Consider the following 27,690-nt stretch of genomic DNA (forward strand, 5'->3'; position numbering starts at 1 on the left):
TCTAACCAGTATATTATATAGCTAAACCCCATCTAACCAGTATATTATATAGCTAAACCCCATCTAACCAGTATATTATATAGCTAAACCCCATCTAACCAGTATATTATATAGCTAAACCCCATCTAACCAGTATATTATATAGCTTAACCCCATCTAACCAGTATATTATATAGCTAAAATCTAACCAGTATATTATATAGCTAAAATCTAACCAGTATATTATATAGCTAAACCCCATCTAACCAGTATATTATATAGCTAAACCCCATCTAACCAGTATATTATATTATATAGCTAAACCCCATCTAACCAGTATATTATATAGCTAAACCCCATCTAACCAGTATATTATATAGCTAAACCCCATCTAACCAGTATATTATATAGCTAAACCCCATCCCATCTAACCAGTATATTATATAGCTAAACCCATCTAACCAGTATATTATATAGCTAAACCCCATCTAACCAGTATATTATATAGCTAAACCCTATCTAACCAGTATATTATATAGCTAAACCCCATCTAACCAGTATATTATATAGCTAAACCCCATCTAACCAGTATATTATATAGCTAAACCCCATCTAACCAGTATATTATATAGCTAAACCCCATCTAACCAGTATATTATATAGCTAAACCCCATCTAACCAGTATATTATATAGCTAAACCCCATCTAACCAGTATATTATATAGCTAAACTCATTTAACCATTATATTATATAGCTAAACCCCATCTAACCAGTATATTATATAGCTAAACCCAATCTAACCAGTATTTTATATAGCTAAACCACATCTAACCAGTATATTATATAGCTTAACCCCATCTAACCAGTATATTATATAGCTAAACCCCATCTAACCAGTATATTATATAGCTAAACCCCATCTAACCAGTATATTATATAGCTAAACCCCATCTAACCAGTATATTATATAGCTAAACCCCATCTAACCAGTAGATTATATAGCTAAACCCCATCTAACCAGTATATTATATATATTATAAACCCCATCTAACCAGTATATTATATAGCTAAACCCCATCTAACCAGTATATTATATAGCTAAACCCCATCTAACCCGGTATATTATATAGCTAAACCCCATCTAACCAGTATATTATAATAATAATATATAATATATGCCATTTAGCAGACCCATTTACCAGTATATTATATAGCTAAACCCCATCTAACCAGTATATTATATAGCTAAACCCTATCTAACCTGTATATTATATAGCTAAACCCCATCTAACCAGTATATTATATAGCTAAACCCCATCTAACCAGTATATTATATAGCTAAACCCCATCTAACTAGTATATTATATAGCTAAACCCCATCTAACCAGTATATTATATAGCTAAACCCATTTAACCATTATATTATATGGCTAAACCCCATCTAACCATTATATTATATAGCTAAACCCCATCTAACCATTATATTATATAGCTAAACCCCATCTAACCAGTATATTATATAGCTAAACCCCATTTAACCAGTATATTATATAGCTAAACCCCATCTAACCAGTATATTATATAGCTAAACCCCATCTAACCAGTATATTATATAGCTAAACCCCATCTAACCAGTATATTATATAGCTAAACCCCATCTAACCAGTATATTATATAGCTAAACCCCATCTAACCAGTATATTATCTAACCAGTATATTATATAGCTAAACCCCATCTAACCAGTATATTATATAGCTAAACCCCATCTAACCAGTATATTATATAGCTAAACCCCATCTAACCAGTATATTATATAGCTAAACCCCATCTAACCAGTATATTATATAGCTAAACCCCATCTAACCAGTATATTATATAGCTAAACCCCATCTAACCAGTATATTATATAGCTAAACCCCATCTAACCAGTATATTATATAGCTAAACCCCATCTAACCTGTATATTATATAGCTAAACCCCATCTAACCAGTATATTATATAGCTAAACCCCATCTAACCAGTATATTATATAGCTAAACCCCATCTAACCAGTATATTATATAGCTAAACCCCATCTAACCAGTATATTATATAGCTTAACCCCATCTAACCAGTATATTATATAGCTAAACCCCATCTAACCAGTATATTATATAGCTAAACCCCATCTAACCAGTATATTATATAGCTAAACCCTATCTAACCTGTATATTATATAGCTAAACCCCATCTAACCAGTATATTATATAGCTAAACCCCATCTAACCAGTATATTATATAGCTAAACCCCATCTAAACAGTATATTATATAGCTAAACCCCATCTAACCTGTATATTATATAGCTAAACACCTATCATACTACTATGACTAACCCTGTAAAACAACACCTATCATACTACTATGACTGACCCTGTAAAACAACACCTATCATACTACTATGACTGACCCTGTAAAACAACACCTATCACACTACTATGACTGACCCTGTAAAACAACACCTATCATACTACTTACTATGACTGACCCTGTAAAACATGGAGAGGCCAGAGAGAGCCATACTTGTAAATTGTGCTCAGGAGAAGAACGCTGCCTAATACGTCCTTTTTGGCCACTAGAGGCCCCTATCATCCTCTATGAGGAGTGCCCTCATTGCCCTTTCCATCATGGCCGCCTGGAGTGGCCTGCTTGTCGCTCATAACGCATGCGCAATGAGTACAAACAAACGTTTGCAAGAAATTTACCGCGAAACTGGTAAGTCAAGTTACAAACGTTTGAAGTGTTTTAACTATTGTTATTCTCCGATATTGGACCTTAACTGCAACGAGAAATTGCACCTCTAAACTGTTCTTCTAAATCGCCTTGTGTATAAAATGTTTTTTATTTGTATTTAAAAAGGTATTTCGCTAGCTGCTGTTGACAAAACAAACTACATCCGTGTTTCGTGTAGGAGGTGCTCATGTTAGTGAGCTTTCAGATTGTATATCATTATGTATTTAGCGGCTATGTTATTTTCCCCCCCACACTTTTCCCGTGTATGCCTTGATTAGCTGTCTGTCTCTTTTTCCTAGTTAAAATTATGAAGCCTGTCCGGGGATCGGAACGCGCCTCCTCCAAGGCACCGAAAGGCAAGAAGACAGGCGAGAAGCCAAATAAACCCGGTATAAAGACACGTCAACGGAGAGTATCTCAGGTGAGAAAGTTCTGATGATTTAAACCTCTGAGAGGATACGGTTCTCCTTTTTGATTTTCATCACCTCATTCTGTCTGCGTGTACCCTCCTCTTCAGGAGGAGCCCCAGCCAGGAACCAGCAGCCAGATCCCTCAGCCAAAACCACAGAAGAAGAAGAAAGGTGGCACAGTTGCAAGTTCCAGGAAGCTGAAAGGTCAGGAGAAGTGGAAACCGCTGACCAAGGCCTCCATTACGGCTCTAGACAACATACTGGGACTGTCTATACTGTGAGTAACATCCTCCATTACGGCTCTAGACAACATACTGGGACTGTCTATACTGTGAGTAACATCCTCCATTACGGCTCTAGACAACATACTGGGACTGTCTATACTGTGAGTAACATCCTCCATTACGGCTCTAGACAACATACTGGGACTGTATACTGTGAGTAACATCCTCCATTACGGCTCTAGACAACATACTGGGACTGTATACTGTGAGTAACATCCTTCATTATGGTTCTTGACTGGGTCGGTCTATACTGTAACGTCCTCCATCATGGTTCTTGACTGGGTCGGTCTATACTGTACCATCCTCCATCATGGTTCTTGACTGGGCCGGTCTATACTGTAACGTCCTCCATCATGGTTCTTGACTGGGCCGGTCTATACTGTAACGTCCTCCATCATGGTTCTTGACTGGGCCGGTCTATACTGTAACATCCTCCATCATGGTTCTTGACTGGGCCGGTCTATACTGTAACGTCCTCCATCATGGTTCTTGACTGGGCCGGTCTATACTGTAACGTCCTCCATCATGGTTCTTGACTGGGCCGGTCTATACTGTAACATCCTCCATCATGGTTCTTGACTGGGCCGGTCTATACTGTAACGTCCTCCATCATGGTTCTTGACTGGGCGGTCTATACTGTAACATCCTCCATCATGGTTCTTGACTGGTCTATACTGTAACATCCTCCATCATGGTTCTTGACTGGGCCGGTCTATACTGTAACATCCTCCATCATGGTTCTTGACTGGGTCGGTCTATACTGTAACATCCTCCATCATGGTTCTTGACTGGGCCGGTCTATACTGTAACATCCTCCATCATGGTTCTTGACTGGGTCGGTCTATACTGTAACGCCCTCCATCATGGTTCTTGACTGGGCCGGTCTATACTGTAACATCCTCCATGGTTCTTGATGGTAACATCCTCCATCATGGTTCTTGACTGGGCCGGTCTATACTGTAACATCCTCCATCATGGTTCTTGACTGGGCCGGTCTATACTGTAACATCCTCCATCATGGTTCTTGACTGGGCCGGTCTATACTGTAACATCCTCCATCATGGTTCTTGACTGGGTCGGTCTATACTGTACCGTCCTCCATCATGGTTCTTGACTGGGCCGGTCTATACTGTAACATCCTCCATGGTTCTTGACTGGTCGGTCTATACTGTAACGTCCTCCATCATGGTTCTTGACTGGGCCGGTCTATACTGTAACATCCTCCACCATGGTTCTTGACTGGGCCGGTCTATACTGTAACATCCTCCATCATGGTTCTTGACTGGGCCGGTCTATACTGTAACATCCTCCATCATGGTTCTTGACTGGGCCGGTCTATACTGTAACGTCCTCCATCATGGTTCTTGACTGGGCCGGTCTATACTGTAACATCCTCCATCATGGTTCTTGACTGGGCCGGTCTATACTGTAACGTCCTCCATCATGGTTCTTGACTGGGCCGGTCTATACTGTAACATCCTCCATCATGGTTCTTGACTGGGCCGGTCTATACTGTACCGTCCTCCATCATGGTTCTTGACTGGGCCGGTCTATACTGTAACATCCTCCATGGTTCTTGACTGGGCCGGTCTATACTGTAATATCCTCCATCATGGTTCTTGACTGGGCCGGTCTATACTGTACCGTCCTCCATCATGGTTCTTGACTGGGCCGGTCTATACTGTAACATCCTCCATGGTTCTTGACTGGGTCGGTCTATACTGTAACATCCTCCATCATGGTTCTTGACTGGGTCGGTCTATACTGTAACATCCTCCATGGTTCTTGACTGGGCCGGTCTATACTGTAACATCCTCCATCATGGTTCTTGACTGGGCCGGTCTATACTGTAACATCCTCCATCATGGTTCTTGACTGGGTCGGTCTATACTGTAACATCCTCCATGGTTTAGACTGGGCCGGTCTATACTGTAACGTCCTCCATTATGGTTCTTGACTGGGCCGGTCTATACTGTAACGTCCTCCATCATGGTTCTTGACTGGGCCGGTCTATACTGTAACGTCCTCCATCATGGTTCTTGACTGGGCCGGTCTATACTGTAACATCCTCCATGGTTTAGACTGGGCCGGTCTATACTGTAACATCCTCCATGGTTTAGACTGGGCCGGTCTATACTGTAACGTCCTCCATTATGGTTCTTGACTGGGCCAGTCTATACTGTAACGTCCTCCATCATGGTTCTTGACTGGGCCGGTCTATACTGTAACGTCCTCCATCATGGTTCTTGACTGGGCCGGTCTATACTGTAACATCCTCCATGGTTTAGACTGGGCCGGTCTATACTGTAACGTCCTCATTATGGTTCTTGACTGGGCCGGTCTATACTGTAACATCCTCCATGGTTCTTGACTGGGTCGGTCTATACTGTAACATCCTCTATCATGGTTCTTGACTGGGCCGGTCTATACTGTAACGTCCTCCATCCTGGTTCTTGACTGGGCCGGTCTATACTGTAACATCCTCCATCATGGAGAACGGTCTATACTGTAACATCCTCCATCCTGGTTCTTGACTGGGCCGGTCTATACTGTACCGTCCTCCATCATGGTTCTTGACTGGGCCGGTCTATACTGTAACATCCTCCATCATGGTTCTTGACTGGGTCGGTCTATACTGTACCGTCCTCCATCATGGTTCTTGACTGGGCCGGTCTATACTGTAACGTCCTCCATCATGGTTCTTGACTGGGTCGGTCTATACTGTAACATCCTCCATGGTTCTTGACTGGGCCGGTCTATACTGTAACATCCTCCATCATGGTTCTTGACTGGGCCGGTCTATACTGTAACGTCCTCCATCATGGTTCTTGACTGGGCCGGTCTATACTGTAACGTCCTCCATCATGGTTCTTGACTGGGCCGGTCTATACTGTAACGTCCTCCATCATGGTTCTTGACTGGGCCGGTCTATACTGTAACGTCCTCCATCATGGTTCTTGACTGTCTATACTCTATACTTCACAGGAAGTCGACTGTGAATCTCAGCCACTGTTCATCTGTCTAGGAGAACAGAGGCTCTGTAATGACCCATCTGTCTAGGAGAACAGAGGCCCTGTAATGACCCATCTGTCTAGGAGAACAGAGGCTCTGTAATGACCCATCTGTCTAGGAGAACAGAGGCCCTGTAATGGCCCATCTGTCTAGGAGAACAGAGGCCCTGTAATGACCCCTGTCCCATCTGTCTAGGAGAACAGAGGCCCTGTAATGACCCATCTGTCTAGGAGAACAGAGGCCCTGTAATGGCCCATCTGTCTAGGAGAACAGAGGCCCTGTAATGGCCCATCTGTCTAGGAGAACAGAGGCCCTGTAATGACCCATCTGTCTAGGAGAACAGAGGCCCTGTAATGGCCCATCTGTCTAGGAGAACAGAGGCCCTGTAATGGCCCATCTGTCTAGGAGAACAGAGGCCCTGTAATGGCCCATCTGTCTAGGAGAACAGAGGCCCTGTAATGACCCATCTGTCTAGGAGAACAGAGGCCCTGTAATGACCCATCTGTCTAGGAGAACAGAGGCCCTGTAATGGCCCATCTGTCTAGGAGAACAGAGGCCCTGTAATGACCCATCTGTCTAGGAGAACAGAGGCCCTGTAATGACCCATCTGTCTAGGAGAACAGAGGCCCTGTAATGACCCATCTGTCTAGGAGAACAGAGGCCCTGTAATGACCCATCTGTCTAGGAGAACAGAGGCCCTGTAATGACCCATCTGTCTAGGAGAACAGAGGCCCTGTAATGACCCATCTGTCTAGGAGAACAGAGGCCCTGTAATGACCCATCTGTCTAGGAGAACAGAGGCCCTGTAATGACCCATCTGTCTAGGAGAACAGAGGCCCTGTAATGACCCATCTGTCTAGGAGAACAGAGGCCCTGTAATGACCCATCTGTCTAGGAGAACAGAGGCCCTGTAATGACCCATCTGTCTAGGAGAACAGAGGCCCTGTAATGACCCATCTGTCTAGGAGAACAGAGGCCCTGTAATGGCCCATCTGTCTAGGAGAACAGAGGCCCTGTAATGACCCATCTGTCTAGGAGAACAGAGGCCCTGTAATGACCCCTGACCCATCTGTCTAGGAGAACAGAGGCCCTGTAATGACCCCTGACCCCCTGGTGAACTGACTCTTTAATATCCCTGGTTTAAGGGTTGTTGTTACTAACTGATTCATGTGTAACCCTCTCTCTGTTTCTCCCTCCGTCCTTCCTCTCTCCTTGTCTCCCTCCCTCCGTCCTTCCTCTCTCCTTTCCTCGCTCCCTCAGGTCTGTTCTGGCCGGAAGACGGACGAACAAAGAGGAATTGCAGAAACATCTGAACATTGTGAAAAACAGGTGAGAAGATCAGTACTCGGTGTAGGACTGGGGACAGTGGACCTGCTATGATCAGTGTCGCCGAGCCCTGTGCTGTGGGACAAGCCCCTCAATAGATGCACTTATGTCACCCAAAATACTGGATTATTTTCATATACAGGACCAGTCAAAAGTTTGGACACACCACCTTCCAGAGTTTCTTTATGTGTACTAGTTTATCTTTATTTTTACTATTTTCAACATTGTAGAATAATAGTGAAGACATCAACACTATGAAATAACACATATGGAGTCATGTAGTAACCAGAAAAGTATTAAACAAATCAAAATCGATTTTATATTTGAGATTCTTCCACGTAGCCACCCTTTGCCTTGATGACAGCTTTGCAACACTCTTGGCCTTCTCTCAACCAGCTTCACCTGGAATGCTTTTCCAACAGCCTTGAAGGAGTTCCCACATATGCTGAGCACTTGTTGGCTGCTTTTATTTCACTCTGAGGTCCAACTCATTCCAAACCATCTCAATTGGGTCGAGGTCAGGGGATTGTGGAAACCAGGTCATCTAATGCAGCACTCCATCACTCTACTTCTTGGTCAAATAGTCCTTTACACAGCCTGGAGGTGTTTTAGGTCATTGTCCTGTTGAGAAACGAATGGAAGTCCCACTAAGCGCAAACCAGATGGGATGGCGTATCGCTGCAGTATGCTGTGGTAGCCATGCTAGTTAAGTATGACTTGAATTCTAAATAAATCACAGACAGTGTCACCAGCAAAGCACCATCAAACCTCCTCCTCCATGCTTCACGGTGGGAACCACACATGTGGAGATCATCCGTTCACCCCCACACCATAACACCTCCTCCTCCGTGCTTCACGGTGGGAAACACACATGTGGAGATCATCCGTTCACCCCCACACCATAACACCTCCTCCTCCATGCTTCACGGTGGGAACCACACATGCGGAGATCATCTGTTCACCATCACACCTCCCCCTCCATGCTTCACGGTGGGAAACACACATGCGGAGATCATCCGTTCACCCCCCACAACATAACACCTCCTCCTCCATGCTTCACGGTGGGAAACACACATGCGGAGATCATCCGTTCACCTCCACACCATAACACCTCCTCCTCCATGCTTCACGGTGGGAAACACATGCAGAGATCATCCGTTCACCCCCACAACATAACACCTCCTCCTCCATGCTTCACGGTGGGAAACACACATGCGGAGATCATCCGTTCACCCCCACACCATAACACCTCCTCCTCCATGCTTCACGGTGGGAAACACACATGCGGAGATCATCCGTTCACCTCCACACCATAACACCTCCTCCTCCATGCTTCACGGTGGGAAACACACATGCGGAGATCATCCGTTCACCCCCACACCATAACACCTCCTCCTCCATGCTTCACGGTGGGAAACACACATGCGGAGATCATCCGTTCACCCCCTCACCATAACACCTCCTCCTCCATGCTTCACGGTGGGAAACACACATGCAGAGATCATCCGTTCACCTCCACACCATAACACCTCCTCCTCCATGCTTCACGGTGGGGAAACACATGTGGAGATCATCCGTTCACGCCCACAACATAACACCTCCTCCTCCATGCTTCACGGTGGGAAACACACATGCGGAGATCATCCGTTCACCCCCACACCATAACACCTCCTCCATGCTTCACGGTGGGAAACACACATGCTGAGATCATCCGTTCACCCCCACACCATAACACCTCCTCCTCCATGCTTCACGGTGGGAAACACACATGTGGAGTTCATCCGTTCACCCCCACACCATAACACCTCCTCCTCCATGCTTCACGGTGGGAAACACACATGCTGAGATCATCCGTTCACCCCCACACCATAACACCTCCATGCTTCACGGTGGGAACCACGCATGCGGAGATCATCCGTTCACCTACTCTGCGTCTCACAAAGACACGAACGGTTGGAACCAAAAATCTCTTAATTTGGACTCATCAGATCAAAGGACAGATTTTTCATCGGTCTTATATATGCCATTTAGCAGACGCTTTTATCCAAAGCGACTTACAGTCATGTGTACATACATTCTACGTATGGGTGGTCCCGGGAATCGAACCCACTACCCTGGCGTTACAAGCGCCATGCTCTACCAACTGAGCTACAGAAGGACCAATGGACCTTATGTCCATTGCTCGTGTTTCTTGGCCCAAGCAAGTCTCTTCTTATCGGTGTCCTTTAGTAGTGGTTTCTGTGCAGCAACAGTCTTCTCTGAACAAATAGTTTTATTTGTCACATGCGCTGAATACAACAGGTGTATGCACCAATTTGTAAGTCGCTCTGGATAAGAGCGTCTGCTAAATGACTTAAATGTAAATGTAATGTAAATGTGTAGTAGACCTCACAGTGAAATGTTTACTTACAAGCCGTTAACCAACAACAGTTCAAGAAGTAGTTAAGAAAATATTTACTAAATGAAAAAAGTAACACAAGAAAATTACAACAATTAACGAGGCTATATACAGGGAGTACCGGTACACGTTGGTCGGCGTGCTGGGGTACAGGCTGGTCGGCGTGCTGGGGTACAGGCTGGTCGGCGTGCTGGGGTACAGGCTGGTCGGTGTGCTGGGGTACAGGCTGGTCGGCGTGCTGGGGTACAGGCTGGTCGGCGTGCTGGGGTACGGGCTGGTCGGTGTGCTGGGGTACGGGCTGGTCGGCGTGCTGGGGTACACGGGCTGGTCGGTGTGCGGGGGGACAGGCTGGTCGGTGTGCTAGGTACAGGCTGGTCGGTGTGCTGGGGTACGGGCTGGTCGGCATGCTGGGGTACACAGGCTGGTCGGTGTGCTGGGGTACACAGGCTGGTCGGTGTGCTGGGGTACGGGCTGGTCGGTGTGCTGGGGTACACAGGCTGGTCGGTGTGCTGGGGTACACAGGCTGGTCGGTGTGCTGGGGTACGGGCTGGTCGGTGTGCGTGGGTACAGGCTTGTCGGTGTGCTGGGGTACAGGCTGGTCGGCGTGCTGGGGTACAGGCTGGTCGGCGTGCTGGGGTACAGGCTGGTCGGTGTGCTGGGGTACAGGCTGGTCGGTGTGCTGGGGTACAGGCTGGTCGGTGTGCTGGGGTACACGGGCTGGTCGGTGTGCTGGGGTACGGGCTGGTCTGTGTGCTGGGGTACACAGGCTGGTCGGTGTGCTGGGGTACACAGGCTGGTCGGCGTGCTGGGGTACACGGGCTGGTCGGTGTGCTGGGGTACAGGCTGGTCGGCGTGCTGGGGTACACAGGCTGGTCGACGTGCTGGGGTACACAGGCTGGTCGGCGTGCTGGGGTACACAGGCTGGTCGGCGTGCTGGGGTACACAGGCTGGTCGGCGTGCGGGGGTACGGGCTGGTCGGTGTGCTGGGGTACGGGCTGGTCGGTGTGCTGGGGTACGGGCTGGTCGGTGTGCTGGGGTACGGGCTGGTCGGTGTGCTGGGGTACGGGCTGGTCGGTGTGCTGGGGTACGGGCTGGTCGGTGTGCTGGGGTACACAGGCTGGTCGGTGTGCTGGGGTACACAGGCTGGTCGGTGTGCTGGGGTACACAGGCTGGTCGGTGTGCTGGGGTACGGGCTGGTCGGTGTGCTGGGGTACGGGCTGGTCGGTGTGCTGGGGTACGGGATGGTCGGTGTGCTGGGGTACACAGGCTGGTCGGCGTGCTGGGGTACAGGCTGGTGGCGTGCTGTAGCACGGGCTGGTCGGGCGTGCTGGGGTACACGGGCTGGTCGGCGTGCTGGGGTACACGGGCTGGTCGGCGTGCTGGGGTACACGGGCTGGTCGGCGTGCTGGGGTACACGGGCTGGTCGGGCGTGCTGGGGTACACGGGCTGGTCGGCGTGCTGGGGTACACGGGCTGGTCGGCGTGCTGGGGTACACGGGCTGGTCGGCGTGCTGGGGTACACGGGCTGGTCGGCGTGCTGGGGTACACGGGCTGGTCGGTGTGCTGGGGTACACGGGCTGGTCGGTGTGCTGGGGTACACGGGCTGGTCGGTGTGCTGGGGTACACGGGCTGGTCGGTGTGCTGGGGTACGGGCTGGTCTGTGTGCTGGGGTACACAGGCTGGTCGGTGTGCTGGGGTACACAGGCTGGTCGGCGTGCTGGGGTACACGGGCTGGTCGGTGTGCTGGGGTACAGGCTGGTCGGCGTGCTGGGGTACACAGGCTGGTTACGTGCTGGGGTACACAGGCTGGTCGGCGTGCTGGGGTACACAGGCTGGTCGGCGTGCTGGGGTACACAGGCTGGTCAGGCTGTGCGGGGGTACGGGCTGGTCGGCGTGTGGGGTACGGGCTGGTCGGTGTGCTGGGGTAACGGGCTGGTCGGTGTGCTGGGGTACGGGCTGGTCGGTGTGCTTAATGGGCTGGTCGGTGTGCTGGGGTACACCGGGCTGGTCGGTGTGCTGTTCACGGGCTGGTTGGTGTGCTGGGGCACCTGGGGTACACAGGCCGGGTGCTGGGGTGGGGGCTGGTCGGTGTGCTCGGGCTGGTCTGTTGACGGGATGGGGGCGTCTGGTACACAGGCTGGTCGGGCGTGCTACAGGCTGGTCGGCGTGCTGGGGTAACGGGCTGGGCGTGCTGTTGGGTACACAGGCTGGTCGGGCGTGCTGGGGTACACGGGCTGGTCGGCGTGCTGGGTTAACGGGGCTGGTCGGCGTGCTGGGGTACACGGGCTGGTCGGCGTGCTGGGGCACGGGCTGGTCGGGCGTGCTGGGGTACACGGGCTGGTCGGGCGTGCTGTACACGGGCTGGTCGGCGTGCTGGGGTCACGGGCTGGTCGGCGTGCTGGGGTACGGGCTGGTGTGCTGGGGCCACGGGCTGTCGGCGTGCTGGGGTAACCTGGTCGGCGTGCTGGGGTACACAGGCTGGTCGGCGTGCTGGGGTACACAGGCTGGTCGGTGTGCTGGGGTACACAGGCTCCTGGTGTGCTGGGGTCTGGGCTGGTCGGTGTGCTGGGGTACGGGCTGGTCGGTGTGCTGGGGTACGGGATGGTCGGTGTGCTGGGGTACACGGGCCCGTGCTGGGGTACACGGGCTGGTCGGCGCGTTAAGGGTACACGGGCTGGTCGGCGCGCTGGGGTACACGGGCTGGTCGGGCGCGCTGGGGTACACGGGCTGGTCGGTAATGGGGTACGGGCTGGTCGGTGCGCTGGGGTACATGGGTGCGCTGGGGTACACGGGCTGGTCGGTGCGCTGGGGTACACGGGCTGGTCGGTGCGCTGGGGTACACGGGCTGGTCGGTGCGCTGGGGTACACGGGCTGGTCGGTGCGCTGGGGTACACGGGCTGGTTAATGGGGGACAGGCTGGTCGGTGTGCTGGGGTACACGGGCTGGTCGGTGTGCTGGGGTACACGGGCTGGTCGGGTGTGCGGGGGACGGGCTGGTCGGTGTGCCGGGCTGGTCGGTGTGCTGGGGTACGGGCTGGTCGGTGTGCTGGGGTACGGGCTGGGCGGTGTGCTGGGGTACGGGCTGGTCGGTGCGCAGGGGCGACAGGCTGGTCCCTGCTGGGGTACAGGCTGGTCGGTGTGCTGGGGTACAGGCTGGTCGGTGTGCTGGGGTACAGGCTGGTCGGTGTGCTGGGGTACAGGCTGGTCGGTGTGCTGGGGTACAGGCCCTCTGTTCAGTCCTGTTGATGTTAATGGGGGCCTGTTCAGTCCTGTTGATGTTAATGCTGGCACCTCACGGCCAGGTCTGTGACCTCCTCCCTGTTGAGGATCTGCGTGGCAGGTAGCCTAGTGGTTAGAGGGTTGGGCCAGTAACCAAGAGGTTGTTGTCCTGGCACCTCACGGCCAGGTCTGTGACCTCCTCCCTGTTGAGGATCAGCGTGGCAGGTAGCCTAGTGGTTAGAGGGTTGGGCCAGTAACCAAGAGGTTGTTGTCCTGGCACCTCACGGCCAGGTCTGTGACCTCCTCCCTGTTGAGGATCAGCGTGGCAGGTAGCCTAGTGGTTAGAGGGTTGGGCCAGTAACCAAGAGGTTGTTGTCCTGGCACCTCACTGCCAGGTCTGTGACCTCCTCCCTGTTGAGGATCTGCGTGGCAGGTAGCCTAGTGGTTAGAGGGTTGGGCCAGTAACCAAGAGGTTGTTGTCCTGGCACCTCACGGCCAGGTCTGTGACCTCCTCCCTGTTGAGGATCAGCGTGGCAGGTAGCCTAGTGGTTAGAGGGTTGGGCCAGTAACCAAGAGGTTGTTGTCCTGGCACCTCACGGCCAGGTCTGTGACCTCCTCCCTGTTGACGATCAGCGTGGCAGGTAGCCTAGTGGTTAGAGGGTTGGGCCAGTAACCAAGAGGTTTGTTGTCCTGGCACCTCACGGCCAGGTCTGTGACCTCCTCCCTGTTGAGGATCAGCGTGGCAGGTAGCCTAGTGGTTAGAGGGTTGGGCCAGTAACCAAGAGGTTGTTGTCCTGGCACCTCACGGCCAGGTCTGTGACCTCCTCCCTGTTGAGGATCAGCGTGGCAGGTAGCCTAGTGGTTAGAGGGTTGGGCCAGTAACCAAGAGGTTGTTGTCCTGGCACCTCACGGCCAGGTCTGTGACCTCCTCCCTGTTGAGGATCAGCGTGGCAGGTAGCCTAGTGGTTAGAGGGTTGGGCCAGTAACCGAGAGGTTGTTGTCCTGGCACCTCACGGCCAGGTCTGTGACCTCCTCCCTGTTGAGGATCAGCGTGGCAGGTAGCCTAGTGGTTAGAGGGTTGGGCCAGTAACCGAGAGGTTGTTGTCCTGGCACCTCACGGCCAGGTCTGTGACCTCCTCCCTGTTGAGGATCTGCGTGGCAGGTAGCCTAGTGGATAGAGGGTTGGGCCAGTAACCAAGAGGTTGTTGTCCTGGCACCTCACGGCCAGGTCTGTGACCTCCTCCCTGTTGAGGATCAGCGTGGCAGGTAGCCTAGTGGTTAGAGGGTTGGGCCAGTAACCAAGAGGTTGTTGTCCTGGCACCTCACGGCTAGGTCTGTGACCTCCTCCCTGTTGAGGATCTGCGTGGCAGGTAGCCTGGAAGGAGTGTGTGGTTAGAGGGTTGGGCCAGTAACCAAGAGGTTGTTGTCCTGGCACCTCACGGCCAGGTCTGTGACCTCCTCCCTGTTGAGGATCAGCGTGGCAGGTAGCCTAGTGGTTAGAGGGTTGGGCCAGTAACCAAGAGTTGTTGTTGTCCTGGCAAACACGGCCAGGTCTGTGACCTCCTCCTGTTGAGGATCAGCGTGGCAGGTAGCCTAGTGGTTAGGGTGTGTGTGTGTGGTTATCTCGTCTGATGTTGCTCTTGTGTCAGGCTCAGCTGGGTGCTGTGGTGCTCTCTAGAACAGCTGACTCCCTGGAGCACCACTGTTTTAACCTCAGACAACTACTGTGTAAGCCAGACCTGGGTACAAATACTACTTCAAATATCTCATAGGTGTTCTGTATGGCTTTCCCACAGCTTGGTGTTGTGTATGGCCTTTCCCACAGCTGTGTGTTCTGTAGGAGATGGTTGGGCCAGTAAGAGAGGTTGTTGTCCTGATGTTGTCCTGGCACCTCACGGCCAGGTCTGTGACCTCCTCCCTGTTGAGGACCAGCGTGGCAGGTGGGGTACTTGGTCCTCTGAATACTTTCTGAATGCTCTGTGTATGTATATGTGTTGAGCCTACTGCAAGATGTCTTTCTTGGCTAACCACGCTGACTGTATTCTGGTTCCAGGTTCCTGTCTAAACTGGCTCAACTGTCAGTCCCAATTCAGAAACAGGAAATGAGTCATTCTTCCCGTCAACACCAGGAAGAGACTAGGAAGTCAGCCGTTGGCAAGAAGATCCTCAACAAGCTGGTGGTGAGACACTGGAAGGGGTGTGTGTGTGTGTGTGTGTGTGTGTGTGTGTGTGTGTGTGTGTGTGTGTGTTCTGTGTGCTGTGTGTGCTGTGTGTGTGGCTCTCTGGGTGTGAACAGCTAGAGGTGTGTGTGTGTGGTTATCTTGTCTGATGTTGCTCCTGTGTGTCCAGGCTCAGCTGGGTGCTGTGGTGGGCTCTCTAGAACAGCTAGAGAAGGAGTGTGTGTGTGGTTATCTCGTCTGATGTTGCTCCTGTGTGTCCAGGCGCAGCTGGGTGCTGTGGTGGGCTCTCTAGAACAGCTGGAGAAGGAGTGTGTGTGTGGTTATCTCGTCTGATGTTGCTCCTGTGTGTCCAGGCTCAGCTGGGTGCTGTGGTGGGCTCTCTAGAACAGCTAGAGAAGGAGTGTGTGTGTGGTTATCTCGTCTGATGTTGCTCCTGTGTGTCCAGGCTCAGCTGGGTGCTGTGGTGGGCTCTCTAGAACAGCTAGAGAAGGAGTGTGTGTGTGGTTATCTCGTCTGATGTTGCTCCTGTGTGTCCAGGCTCAGCTGGGTGCTGTGGTGGGCTCTCTAGAACAGCTAGAGAAGGAGTGTGTGTGTGTGGTTATCTCGTCTGATGTTGCTCCTGTGTGTCCAGGCTCAGCTGGGTGCTGTGGTGGGCTCTCTAGAACAGCTAGAGAAGGCACCAGTCCAGGCTTTCAGCTGGGTGCTGTGGCCTTTCCCACAACTTTCCCACAGCTGTGTGTGGTTATCTTGCCTGATGTTGCTCCCACAGCTGGGTCCTGTGTGTGGGCCTTTCCCACAGGCTCAGCTGGGTGCTGTGGTGGGCTCTCTAGAACAGCTGGGTCGTTCTGAGAAGGAGTAGGTGTGTGTGGTTATCTTTCGTCTGATGTTGCTCCTGTGTGTCCAGGCTCAGCTGGGTGCTGTGGTGGGCTCTCTAGAACAGCTAGAGAAGGAGCTGTGTGTGTGGTTATCTCGTCTGATGTTGCTGGCCTGTGTGTCCAGGCTCAGCTGGGTGCTGTGGTGGGCTCTCTAGAACAGCTGGAGAAGGAGAGAGACTTTCCTGGAGCACCACTGTTTTAACAGCTGGGTCTCAGACAACACAGCTGGAGCAGCAGGAGGAGAGTAACCAGCAGGTAAGCCAGACCTGGGTACAAATACTACTTCAAATATCTCATAGCTGGGTCGTTCTGTATGGCTTTCCCACAGCTTGGTCGTTCTGTAGGCCTTTCCCACAGCTGGGTCGTTCTGTAGGGCCTCTTCCCACAGCTGGGTCGTTCTGTAGGCCTTTCCCACAGCTGGGTCGTTCTGTAGGCCTTTCCCAGCTGGGTCGTTCTAGGCCTTTCCCACAGCTTTCCCACAGCTGGGTCGTTCTGTAGGCCTTTCCCACAGCTGGGTCGTTCTGTAGGCCTTTCCCACAGCTGGGTCGTTCTGTAGGCCTTTCCCACAGCTGGGCCTTTCCCACAGCTGGGTCGTTCTGCCTTTCCCACAGGCCTTTCCCACAGCTGGGTCGTTCTGTAGGCCTTTCCCACAGCTGGGTCGTTCTGTAGGCCTTTCCCACAGCTGGGTCGTTCTGTAGGCCTTTCCCACAGCTGGGTCGTTCTGTAGGCCTTTCCCACAGCTGGGTCGTTCTGTAGGCCTTTCCCACAGCTGGGCCTTTCCACAGCTGGGCCGTTCTGTAGGCCTTTCCCACAGCTGGGTCGTTCTGTAGGCCTTTCCCACAGCTGGGTCGTTCTGTGGCCTTTCCCACAGCTGGGTCGTTCTGTAGGCCTTTCCCACAGCTGGGTCGTTCTGTAGGCCTTTCCCACAGCTGGGTCGTTCTGTAGGCCTTTCCCACAGCTGGGTCGTTCTGTAGGCCTTTCCCACAGCTGGGTCGTTCTGTAGGCCTTTCCCACAGCTGGGTCGTTCTGTAGGCCTTTCCCACAGCAGTTCTGGCCTTTCCCACAGCTGGGCCGTTCTGTAGGCCTTTCCCACAGCTGGGTCGTTCTGCCTTTCCCACAGGCCTTTCCCACAGCTGGGTCGTTCTGTAGGCCTTTCCCACAGCTGGGTCGTTCTGTAGGCCTTTCCCACAGCCGTTTTCCCACAGCTGGGCCTTTCCCACAGCGTTCTGTATGGCCTTTCCCACAGCTGGGTCGTTCTGTAGGCCTTTCCCACCACAGCTGGGTCGTTCTGTAGGCCTTTCCCACAGCAGCTGGCCTTTCCCACAGCTGGGTCGTTCTAGGCCTTTCCCACAGGCCTTTCCCACAGCTGGGTCGTTCTGTATGGCCTTTCCACACAGCTGGGTCGTTCTGTAGGCCTTTCCCACAGCTGGGTCGTTCTGTAGGCCTTTCCCACAGCTGGGTCGTTCTGTAGGCCTTTCCACACAGCTTTGGGCCGTTCTGGCCTTTCCACAGCTGGGAACAGGTTCCTTTCCCACAGCTGGGTTCTGTCTGGCCTTTCTGGGCCGTTCTGTAGGCCTTTCCCCAGCAGCTGGGCCTTTCCCACAGCTGGGTCGTTCTGTAGGGAACAGGCCTTTCCCACAGCAGGCCTGGGTCGTTCTGTATGGCCTTTCCCACAGCAGGCCTTTCCACAGCTGGGTCGTTCTGTAGGCCTTTCCCACAGCTGGGCCGTTCTGTAGGCCTTTCCCACAGCTGGTCTCGTTCTGTAGGCCTTTCCCACAGCTGGGTCAGGTTCTGTAGGCCTTTCCCACAGCTGGGCCGTTCAGGCCCTTCCACAGGCCTTTCCCACAGCTGGGTCGTTCTGTAGGCCTTTCCCACAGCTGGGGGTAGGCCTTTCCCACAGCTGGGTCGTTCTGTAGGCCTTTCCCACAGCTGGGTCGTTCTGTAGCCTTTCCCACAGCCTTTGTAGGCCCCACAGCTGGGTCGTTCTGTAGGCCTTTCCCACAGCACGTAATCTGTAGGGCCTGGGTCCTCCTCCGCAGCTCTGGTAGGCCTTCAGCTATATAGGAACAGCCTGGTCTTCAGGCCTTTCCCACAGCTGGAACAGGCCCTGGTCTGAGCTCCCACAGCTCGTTCAGAACAGGTTCTGTTCCCACTGTATAGGAACAGGCTCCCTCCACATTCAGAAGGTTTTGTAATTGGTTTTGTAAGAAGGACTAGAAAATAGGAACAAGCCCATATTTGGGTCATAGCATTTGGGTATCTGGTCAAATAGCATAGGCCTGGTCTAATACACTATATAGGGTCATTGTTGGTTCTTTACACATTGAACAGGCCCTGTCAATATTTAGGGAACAGGGCCGGTCTAATACAGCTCTGGAACAGGCCCTGGTCTAATACACTATATAGGGAACAGGCCCTGGTCTAATACACTATATAGGGAACAGGCCCCGGTCTAATCTAATACAGGCCCTGGTCTAATACAGGGAACAGGCCCTGGTCTAATACACTATATAGGGAACAGGCCCTGGTCTAATACACTATATAGGGAACAGGCCCTGGTCTAATACACTATACTATATAGGGAACAGGCCCTGGTCTAATACACTATAGGGAACAGGTCCCTGGTCTAATACACTATATAGGGAACAGGCCCTGGTCTAATACACTATATAGGAACAGGTCTAATACACTATATAGGGAACCCTGGTCTAATACACTATATAGGGAACAGGCCCTGGTCTAATACACTATATAGGGAACAGGCCCTGGTCTAATACACTATATAGGGAACAGGCCCCGGTCTAATACACTATATAGGGAACAGGCCCCGGTCTAATACACTATATAGGGAACAGGCCCTGGTCTAATACACTATATAGGGAACAGGCCCCGGTCTAATACACTATATAGGGAACAGGCCCTGGTCTAATACACTATATAGGGAACAGGCCCTGGTCTAATACACTATATAGGGAACAGGCCCTGGTCTAATACACTATATAGGGAACAGGCCCCGGTCTAATACACTATATAGGGAACAGGCCCTGGTCTAATACACTATAGGGAACAGGCCCTGGTCTAATACACTATATAGGGAACAGGCCCTGGTCTAATACACTATAGGGAACAGGCCCTGGTCTAATACACTATATAGGGAACAGGCCCTGGTCTAATACACTATATAGGGAACAGGCCCTGGTCTAATACACTATATAGGGAACAGGCCCTGGTCTAATACACTATATAGGGAACAGGCCCTGGTCAAAGGTCATTTCAGTCTTCTGTTTGTGCTTCTGTTTATTTCTCCTTCTTCTGGTCCCTCATCTCCTCCCCCTACTCAGGCCCTCTCCTCCCCCTACACTCAGGCCCTCTCCTCCTAGGGAACAGGCCCTCCTCCCTCCTCTTCAGGCCCTCCAGTTAATCAGAACAACTCCCCTGTACCCTCCCCCGAGTTCTACAACACACACGGTCTACACTAGGGAACAGGCCCTCTACACACCCCCTAGGGAACACTGGTCACACTATATCACACACACCTAGGGAACAGGCCCCTAACACACAGGCCTGGTCTAATACACATATAGGGAACATCTACACATATAGGGAACAGGCCCTGGTCAAAGGTCATTTCAGTCTTCTGTTTGTGCTTCTGTTTATTTCTCCTTCTTCCCCTCATCTCCTCCCCCTACTCTCTCATCTCCTCCCCCTCCTCTTCTCCCTCTACTCTCTCTCCTCTCCTCCCCCTACTCTCTCACTACTCTCTCATCTCCTCCCCCCCTCCTCTTCTCCCTCTACTCTCACCCTCCTCCCCCCTACTCTCTCCTCCCCCTACCTCTCCTCCCCCTACTCTCCCCCTCCTCCCCCTCTTCTCTCTCCCCCCCTCCTCTTCTCCATGTTGTTTCAGATCCTCCAGTTGTCAGAACAAGGAGTCCTACGTCTCCCCCTGTACCTCAGCGCAAAGACGGACCCTTACAGGTCAGCGAGCAAGCACACAACACACACACACACACACACACACACACACCACACCCCCACACACACACCCACCCCCACACACACACCCACCCACACCACCACACACACCCACCCCCACACACACACACACACACACCCACACACACATACCCCCACACACACACACACATACACACACACACACACACACACACACACACACACACACACACACACACACACACACACACACACACACACACACACACACACACACACACACACAAGGTTTCCATGCATGTTGGTAACCATGAACAGTTCTAGTGAAGCTTCAGGTTTTCATAGCTGTGGTTTTATTGCAGCTGTGATCTGAGTTCTGTGGAAGAGGAAGTGGCCAGACACGACATTCTGCTGACTCTTTCAGGGAAGATTGTTTTCCATTTAAGAGCTCTCAGAATAACCTGGAGGTGTAACCTGGAGTGTAACCTCTCAGAATAACCTGGAGGTGTAACCTGGAGTGTAACCTCTCAGAATAACCTGGAGGTGTAACCTGGAGTGTAACCTCTCAGAATAACCTGGAGGTGTAACCTGGAGTGTAACCTCTCAGAATAACCTGGAGGTGTAACCTGGAGTGTAACCTCTCAGAATAACCTGGAGGTGTAACCTCTCAGAATAACCTGGAGGTGTAACCTGGAGGTGTAACCTCTCAGAATAACCTGGAGGTGTAACCTGGAGGTGTAACCTCTCAGAATAACCTGGAGGTGTAACCTGGAGGTGTAACCTGGAGGTGTAACCTCTCAGAATAACCTGGAGGTCTTTGACAGAAACACGACCGGTTAAGTTTGGGGTCACTTAAAAATGTCCTTGTTTTTGAAAGCAAAGCACTTTGCCCCTCCATTAAAATAACATCAAGTTGATCAGAAATACAGTGTAGACATTGTTAATGTTGTAAATGACTATTGTAGCTGGAAGCGGCTGATTTTTAATGGAATATCTACATAGGAGTATAGAGGCCCATTATCAGCAACCATCACTCCTGTGTTCCAATGGCACGTTGTGTTAGCTAATCCAAGTTGATCATTAGAAAACCCTTTTGCAATTATGTTAGCACAGCTGAAATCTCTTGTTCTGATAAAATAATCAATAAAACTGGCCTTCTTTAGACTAGTTGAGTATCTGGAGCATCAGCATTTGTGGGTTCGATTACAGGCTCAAAATGGCCAGAAACAAAGAACTTTCTTCTGAAACTCGTCAATCTATTCTTGTTCTGAGAAATGAAGACTTTTCCATGCGAGAAATTGCCAAGAAACTGAAGATCTCCGACAACGCTGTGTACTACTCCCTTCACAGAACAGCACAAACTGGCTCTAACCAGAATAGAAAGAGGAGTGGGAGGCCCCGGTGCACAGCTGAGCAAGAGGACAAGTACATAAGAGTGTCTAGTTTGAGAAACAGACACCTCACAAGTCCTCAACTGGCAGCTTCATTAAATAGTACCCGCAAAACACTAGTCACAACGTCAACAGTGAAGAGGCGACTCCTGGATGCTGTCCTTCTAGACAGAGTTCCTCTGTCCAGTCTCAACGTCAACAGTGAAGAGGAGACACTGGATGCTGGAACTCTGCCTAGGCAGAGTTCCTCTGTCCAGTCTCAACATCAACAGTGAAGAGGCGACTGGACCGGGATGCTGGCCTTCTAGGCAGAGTTCCTCTTCCAGTCTCAACGTTCAACAGTGAAGAGGCGACTCTGGGATGCTGGCCTTCTAGGCAGAGTTCCTCTTCCAGTTCAACGTTGAGACAGTGAAGAGGCGACTCGGGATGCTGGCCTTCTAGGCAGAGTTCCTCTGTCCAGTCTCAACGTCAGACAGTGAAGAGGCGACTCGGGATGCTGGCCTTCTAGGCCAGAGTTCCTCTGTCCAGTCTCAACGTCAACAGTGAAGACTGGACCGGGATGCTGGCCTTCTAGGCAGAGTTCCTCTGTCCAGTCTCAACGTGAACAGTGAAGAGGCTCTGCCGGGATGCTGGCCTTCTAGGCAGAGTTCCTCTTCAGTCTCAACGTCAACAGTGAAGAGGAGACTCCTGGATGCTGTCCTTCTAGAGTTGCAAAGAAAAGCCATTTCTCAGACTGGCCAATAAAAAGAAAAGATTAAGATGGGAAAATAACACAGACACTGGACAGAGGAACTCTGCCTAGAAGGACAGCATCCAGGAGTCTCCTCTTCACTGTTGACGTTGAGACTGGACAGAGGAACTCTGCCTAGAAGGCCAGCATCCCGGAGTCACCTCTTCACTGTTGATGTTGAGACTGGACAGAGGAACTCTGCCTAGAAGGCCAGCATCCAGGAGTCTCCTCTTCACTGTTGACGTTGAGACTGGACAGAGGAACTCTGCCTAGAAGGCCAGCATCCAGGAGTCTCCTCTTCACTGTTGACGTTGAGACTGGACAGAGGAACTCTGCCTAGAAGGCCAGCATCCAGGAGTCTCCTCTTCAGTGAGACTGGACAGAGGAACTCTTCACTGTCGCCTCTTCATGTTGAGACTGGACAGAGGAACTCTGCCTAGAAGGCCAGCATCCAGGAGTCTCTCTTCACTGTTGAGACTGGACACATCCAGGAGTCTCCTCTTCACTGTTGACGTTGAGACTGGACAGAGGAACTCTGCCTAGAAGGCCAGCATCCCGGAGTCACCTCTTCACTGTTGATGTTGAGACTGGACAGAGGAACTCTGCCTAGAAGGCCAGCATCCCTGGAGTCACCTCTTCACTGTTGATGTTGAGACTGGACAGAGGAACTCTGCCTGGAAGGCCAGCATCCCGGAGTCGCCTCTTCACTGTTGACGCTGAGACTGGACAGAGGAACTCTGCCTGGAAGGCCAGCATCCAGGAGTCTCCTCTTCACTGTTGACGTTGAGACTGGACAGAGGAACTCTGCCTAGAAGGCCAGCATCCCGGAGTCACCTCTTCACTGTTGATGTTGAGACTGGACAGAGGAACTCTGCCTGGAAGGCCAGCATCCAGGAGTCTCCTCTTCACTGTTGACGTTGAGACTGGACAGAGGAACTCTGCCTAGAAGGCCAGCATCCCGGAGTCACCTCTTCACTGTTGATGTTGAGACTGGACAGAGGAACTCTGCCTAGAAGGGCAGCATCCAGGGGTCTCCTCTTCACTGTTGATGTTGAGACTGGACAGAGGAACTCTGCCTGGAAGGCCAGCATCCAGGGGTCTCCTCTTCACTGTTGATGTTGAGACTGGACAGAGGAACTCTGCCTGGAAGGCCAGCATCCAGGAGTCTCCTCTTCACTGTTGACGTTGAGACTGGACAGAGGAACTCTGCCTAGAAGGCCAGCATCCAGGGGTCTCCTCTTCACTGTTGATGTTGAGACTGGACAGAGGAACTCTGCCTGGAAGGCCAGCATCCAGGAGTCTCCTCTTCACTGTTGACGTTGAGACTGGACAGAGGAACTCTGCCTAGAAGGCCAGCATCCCGGAGTCACCTCTTCACTGTTGATGTTGAGACTGGACAGAGGAACTCTGCCTAGAAGGCCAGCATCCAGGGTCTCCTCTTCACTGTTGATGTTGAGACTGGACAGAGGAACTCTGCCTGGAAGGCCAGCATCCAGGGTCTCCTCTTCACTGTTGATGTTGAGACTGGACAGAGGAACTCTGCCTGGAAGGCCAGCATCCAGGAGTCTCCTCTTCACTGTTGACGTTGAGACTGGACAGAGGAACTCTGCCTAGAAGGCCAGCATCCAGGAGTCTCCTCTTCACTGTTGACGTTGAGACTGGACAGAGGAACTCTGTCTAGAAGGCCAGCATCCCGGAGTCTCCTCTTCACTGTTGACGTTGAGACTGGACAGAGGAACTCTGCCTAGAAGGCCAGCATCCAGGAGTCGCCTCTTCACTGTTGACGTTGAGACTGGACAGAGGAACTCTGCCTGGAAGGCCAGCATCCAGGGGTCTCCTCTTCACTGTTGACGTTGAGACTGGACAGAGGAACTCTGCCTAGAAGGCCAGCATCCCGGAGTCGCCTCTTCACTGTTGACGTTGAGACTGGACAGAGGAACTCTGCCTAGAAGGACAGCATCCAGGAGTCTCCTCTTCACTGTTGACGTTGAGACTGGACAGAGGAACTCTGCCTAGAAGACCAGCATCCAGGAGTCTCCTCTTCACTGTTGACGTTGAGACTGGACAGAGGAACTCTGCCTAGAAGACCAGCATCCAGGAGTCTCCTCTTCACTGTTGACGTTGAGACTGGACAGAGGAACTCTGCCTAGAAGGCCAGCATCCCGGAGTCTCCTCTTCACTGTTGATGTTGAGACTGGACAGAGGAACTCTGCCTAGAAGGCCAGCATCCAGGGGTCTCCTCTTCACTGTTGATGTTGAGACTGGACAGAGGAACTCTGCCTGGAAGGCCAGCATCCAGGGTCTCCTCTTCACTGTTGATGTTGAGACTGGACAGAGGAACTCTGCCTGGAAGGCCAGCATCCAGGAGTCTCCTCTTCACTGTTGACGTTGAGACTGGACAGAGGAACTCTGCCTAGAAGGCCAGCATCCAGGGTCTCCTCTTCACTGTTGATGTTGAGACTGGACAGAGGAACTCTGCCTGGAAGGCCAGCATCCAGGAGTCTCCTCTTCACTGTTGACGTTGAGACTGGACAGAGGAACTCTGCCTAGAAGGCCAGCATCCCGGAGTCACCTCTTCACTGTTGATGTTGAGACTGGACAGAGGAACTCTGCCTAGAAGGCCAGCATCCAGGGGTCTCCTCTTCACTGTTGATGTTGAGACTGGACAGAGGAACTCTGCCTAGAAGGCCAGCATCCAGGGTCTCCTCTTCACTGTTGATGTTGAGACTGGACAGAGGAACTCTGCCTGGAAGGCCAGCATCCAGGAGTCTCCTCTTCACTGTTGACGTTGAGACTGGACAGAGGAACTCTGCCTAGAAGGCCAGCATCCAGGAGTCTCCTCTTCACTGTTGACGTTGAGACTGGACAGAGGAACTCTGTCTAGAAGGCCAGCATCCCGGAGTCTCCTCTTCACTGTTGACGTTGAGACTGGACAGAGGAACTCTGCCTAGAAGGCCAGCATCCAGGAGTCTCGCCTCTTCACTGTTGACGTTGAGACTGGACAGAGGAACTCTGCCTGGAAGGCCAGCATCCAGGGTCTCCTCTTCACTGTTGACGTTGAGACTGGACAGAGGAACTCTGCCTAGAAGGCCAGCATCCCGGAGTCGCCTCTTCACTGTTGACGTTGAGACTGGACAGAGGAACTCTGCCTAGAAGGACAGCATCCAGGAGTCTCCTCTTCACTGTTGACGTTGAGACTGGACAGAGGAACTCTGCCTAGAAGACCAGCATCCAGGAGTCTCCTCTTCACTGTTGACGTTGAGACTGGACAGAGGAACTCTGCCTAGAAGACCAGCATCCAGGAGTCTCCTCTTCACTGTTGACGTTGAGACTGGACAGAGGAACTCTGCCTAGAAGGCCAGCATCCAGGAGTCTCCTCTTCACTGTTGACGTTGAGACTGGACAGAGGAACTCTGCCTAGAAGACCAGCATCCAGGAGTCTCCTCTTCACTGTTGACGTTGAGACTGGACAGAGGAACTCTGCCTAGAAGACCAGCATCCAGGAGTCTCCTCTTCACTGTTGACGTTGAGACTGGACAGAGGAACTCTGCCTAGAAGGCCAGCATCCAGGGTCTCCTCTTCACTGTTGACGTTGAGACTGGACAGAGGAACTCTGCCTAGAAGGCCAGCATCCAGGAGTCTCCTCTTCACTGTTGACGTTGAGACTGGACAGAGGAACTCTGCCTGGAAGGCCAGCATCCAGGGTCTCCTCTTCACTGTTGACGTTGAGACTGGACAGAGGAACTCTGCCTGGAAGGCCAGCATCCAGGGTCTCCTCTTCACTGTTGACGTTGAGACTGGACAGAGGAACTCTGCCTAGAAGGCCAGCATCCCGGAGTCGCCTCTTCACTGTTGACGTTGAGACTGGACAGAGAAACTCTGTCTAGAAGGACAGCATCCCGGAGTCGCCTCTTCACTGTTGACTTTGAGACTGGACAGAGAAACTCTGTCTAGAAGGACAGCATCCAGGAGTCTCCTCTTCACTGTTGACGTTGAGACTGGACAGAGGAACTCTGCCTAGAAGGCCAGCATCCAGGAGTCTCCTCTTCACTGTTGACGTTGAGACTGGACAGAGGAACTCTGCCTAGAAGGCCAGCATCCAGGGGTCTCCTCTTCACTGTTGATGTTGAGACTGGACAGAGGAACTCTGCCTAGAAGACCAGCATCCAGGAGTCTCCTCTTCACTGTTGACGTTGAGACTGGACAGAGGAACTCTGCCTAGAAGGCCAGCATCCAGGAGTCTCCTCTTCACTGTTGACGTTGAGACTGGACAGAGGAACTCTGTCTAGAAGGCCAGCATCCCGGAGTCTCCTCTTCACTGTTGACGTTGAGACTGGACAGAGGAACTCTGCCTAGAAGGCCAGCATCCAGGAGTCGCCTCTTCACTGTTGACGTTGAGACTGGACAGAGGAACTCTGCCTGGAAGGCCAGCATCCAGGGGTCTCCTCTTCACTGTTGACGTTGAGACTGGACAGAGGAACTCTGCCTAGAAGGCCAGCATCCCGGAGTCGCCTCTTCACTGTTGACGTTGAGACTGGACAGAGGAACTCTGCCTAGAAGGACAGCATCCAGGAGTCTCCTCTTCACTGTTGACGTTGAGACTGGACAGAGGAACTCTGCCTAGAAGGCCAGCATCCAGGGGTCTCCTCTTCACTGTTGATGTTGAGACTGGACAGAGGAACTCTGCCTGGAAGGCCAGCATCCAGGAGTCTCCTCTTCACTGTTGACGTTGAGACTGGACAGAGGAACTCTGCCTAGAAGGCCAGCATCCAGGAGTCTCCTCTTCACTGTTGACGTTGAGACTGGACAGAGGAACTCTGCCTAGAAGGCCAGCATCCCGGAGTCTCCTCTTCACTGTTGACGTTGAGACTGGACAGAGGAACTCTGCCTAGAAGGCCAGCATCCAGGAGTCGCCTCTTCACTGTTGACGTTGAGACTGGACAGAGGAACTCTGCCTGGAAGGCCAGCATCCAGGGTCTCCTCTTCACTGTTGACGTTGAGACTGGACAGAGAGGAACTCTGCCTAGAAGGCCAGCATCCCGGAGTCGCCTCTTCACTGTTGACGTTGAGACTGGACAGAGGAACTCTGCCTAGAAGGACAGCATCCAGGAGTCTCCTCTTCACTGTTGACGTTGAGACTGGACAGAGGAACTCTGCCTAG

General features: G+C 51.9%; 1 protein-coding gene and 2 long non-coding RNA genes across 5 annotated transcripts in view; 2 read left to right on the forward strand and 1 right to left on the reverse strand.

Annotated features, from left to right (window-relative positions):
• Positions 1-2,577: 2,577 nt before the first annotated feature.
• The window catches only part of cenpq (centromere protein Q), a 34,664-nt gene continuing 9,551 nt past the window's right edge, over positions 2,578-27,690 (forward strand). Inside the window, 10 exon segments of the mRNA XM_052514766.1 lie at positions 2,578-2,734; positions 3,052-3,173; positions 3,270-3,439; positions 7,719-7,787; positions 15,453-15,579; positions 15,749-15,795; positions 16,624-16,657; positions 16,659-16,709; positions 20,359-20,389; positions 20,392-20,429. Of these exon segments, the coding sequence (XP_052370726.1) occupies positions 2,617-2,734; positions 3,052-3,173; positions 3,270-3,439; positions 7,719-7,787; positions 15,453-15,579; positions 15,749-15,795; positions 16,624-16,657; positions 16,659-16,709; positions 20,359-20,389; positions 20,392-20,429 (807 nt within the window). The 5' untranslated portion in view covers positions 2,578-2,616.
• Positions 13,591-14,922, forward strand: LOC127927979 (uncharacterized). 2 transcript variants are annotated; one of them, XR_008129802.1, is made up of 4 exons: positions 13,591-13,728; positions 13,833-13,975; positions 14,601-14,704; positions 14,819-14,922. It is a non-coding gene; the product is annotated as an uncharacterized LOC127927979 (long non-coding RNA). The 2 variants fall into 2 exon arrangements; XR_008129803.1 differs by lacking the exons at positions 14,601-14,704; positions 14,819-14,922 and adding an exon at positions 14,146-14,283 and having other exon boundaries at positions 13,833-14,040.
• On the reverse strand, positions 13,635-15,305 carry LOC127927980 (uncharacterized). 2 transcript variants are annotated; one of them, XR_008129805.1, is made up of 3 exons: positions 15,291-15,305; positions 14,097-14,408; positions 13,635-13,783 (listed from the first exon to the last, which is right to left on the reverse strand). It is a non-coding gene; the product is annotated as an uncharacterized LOC127927980 (long non-coding RNA). The 2 variants fall into 2 exon arrangements; XR_008129804.1 differs by having other exon boundaries at positions 14,097-14,512.

This window comes from Oncorhynchus keta, unplaced genomic scaffold, assembly GCF_023373465.1.
Source record: "Oncorhynchus keta strain PuntledgeMale-10-30-2019 unplaced genomic scaffold, Oket_V2 Un_scaffold_20017_pilon_pilon, whole genome shotgun sequence".
Taxonomy (NCBI): Eukaryota; Metazoa; Chordata; class Actinopteri; order Salmoniformes; family Salmonidae; genus Oncorhynchus; species Oncorhynchus keta.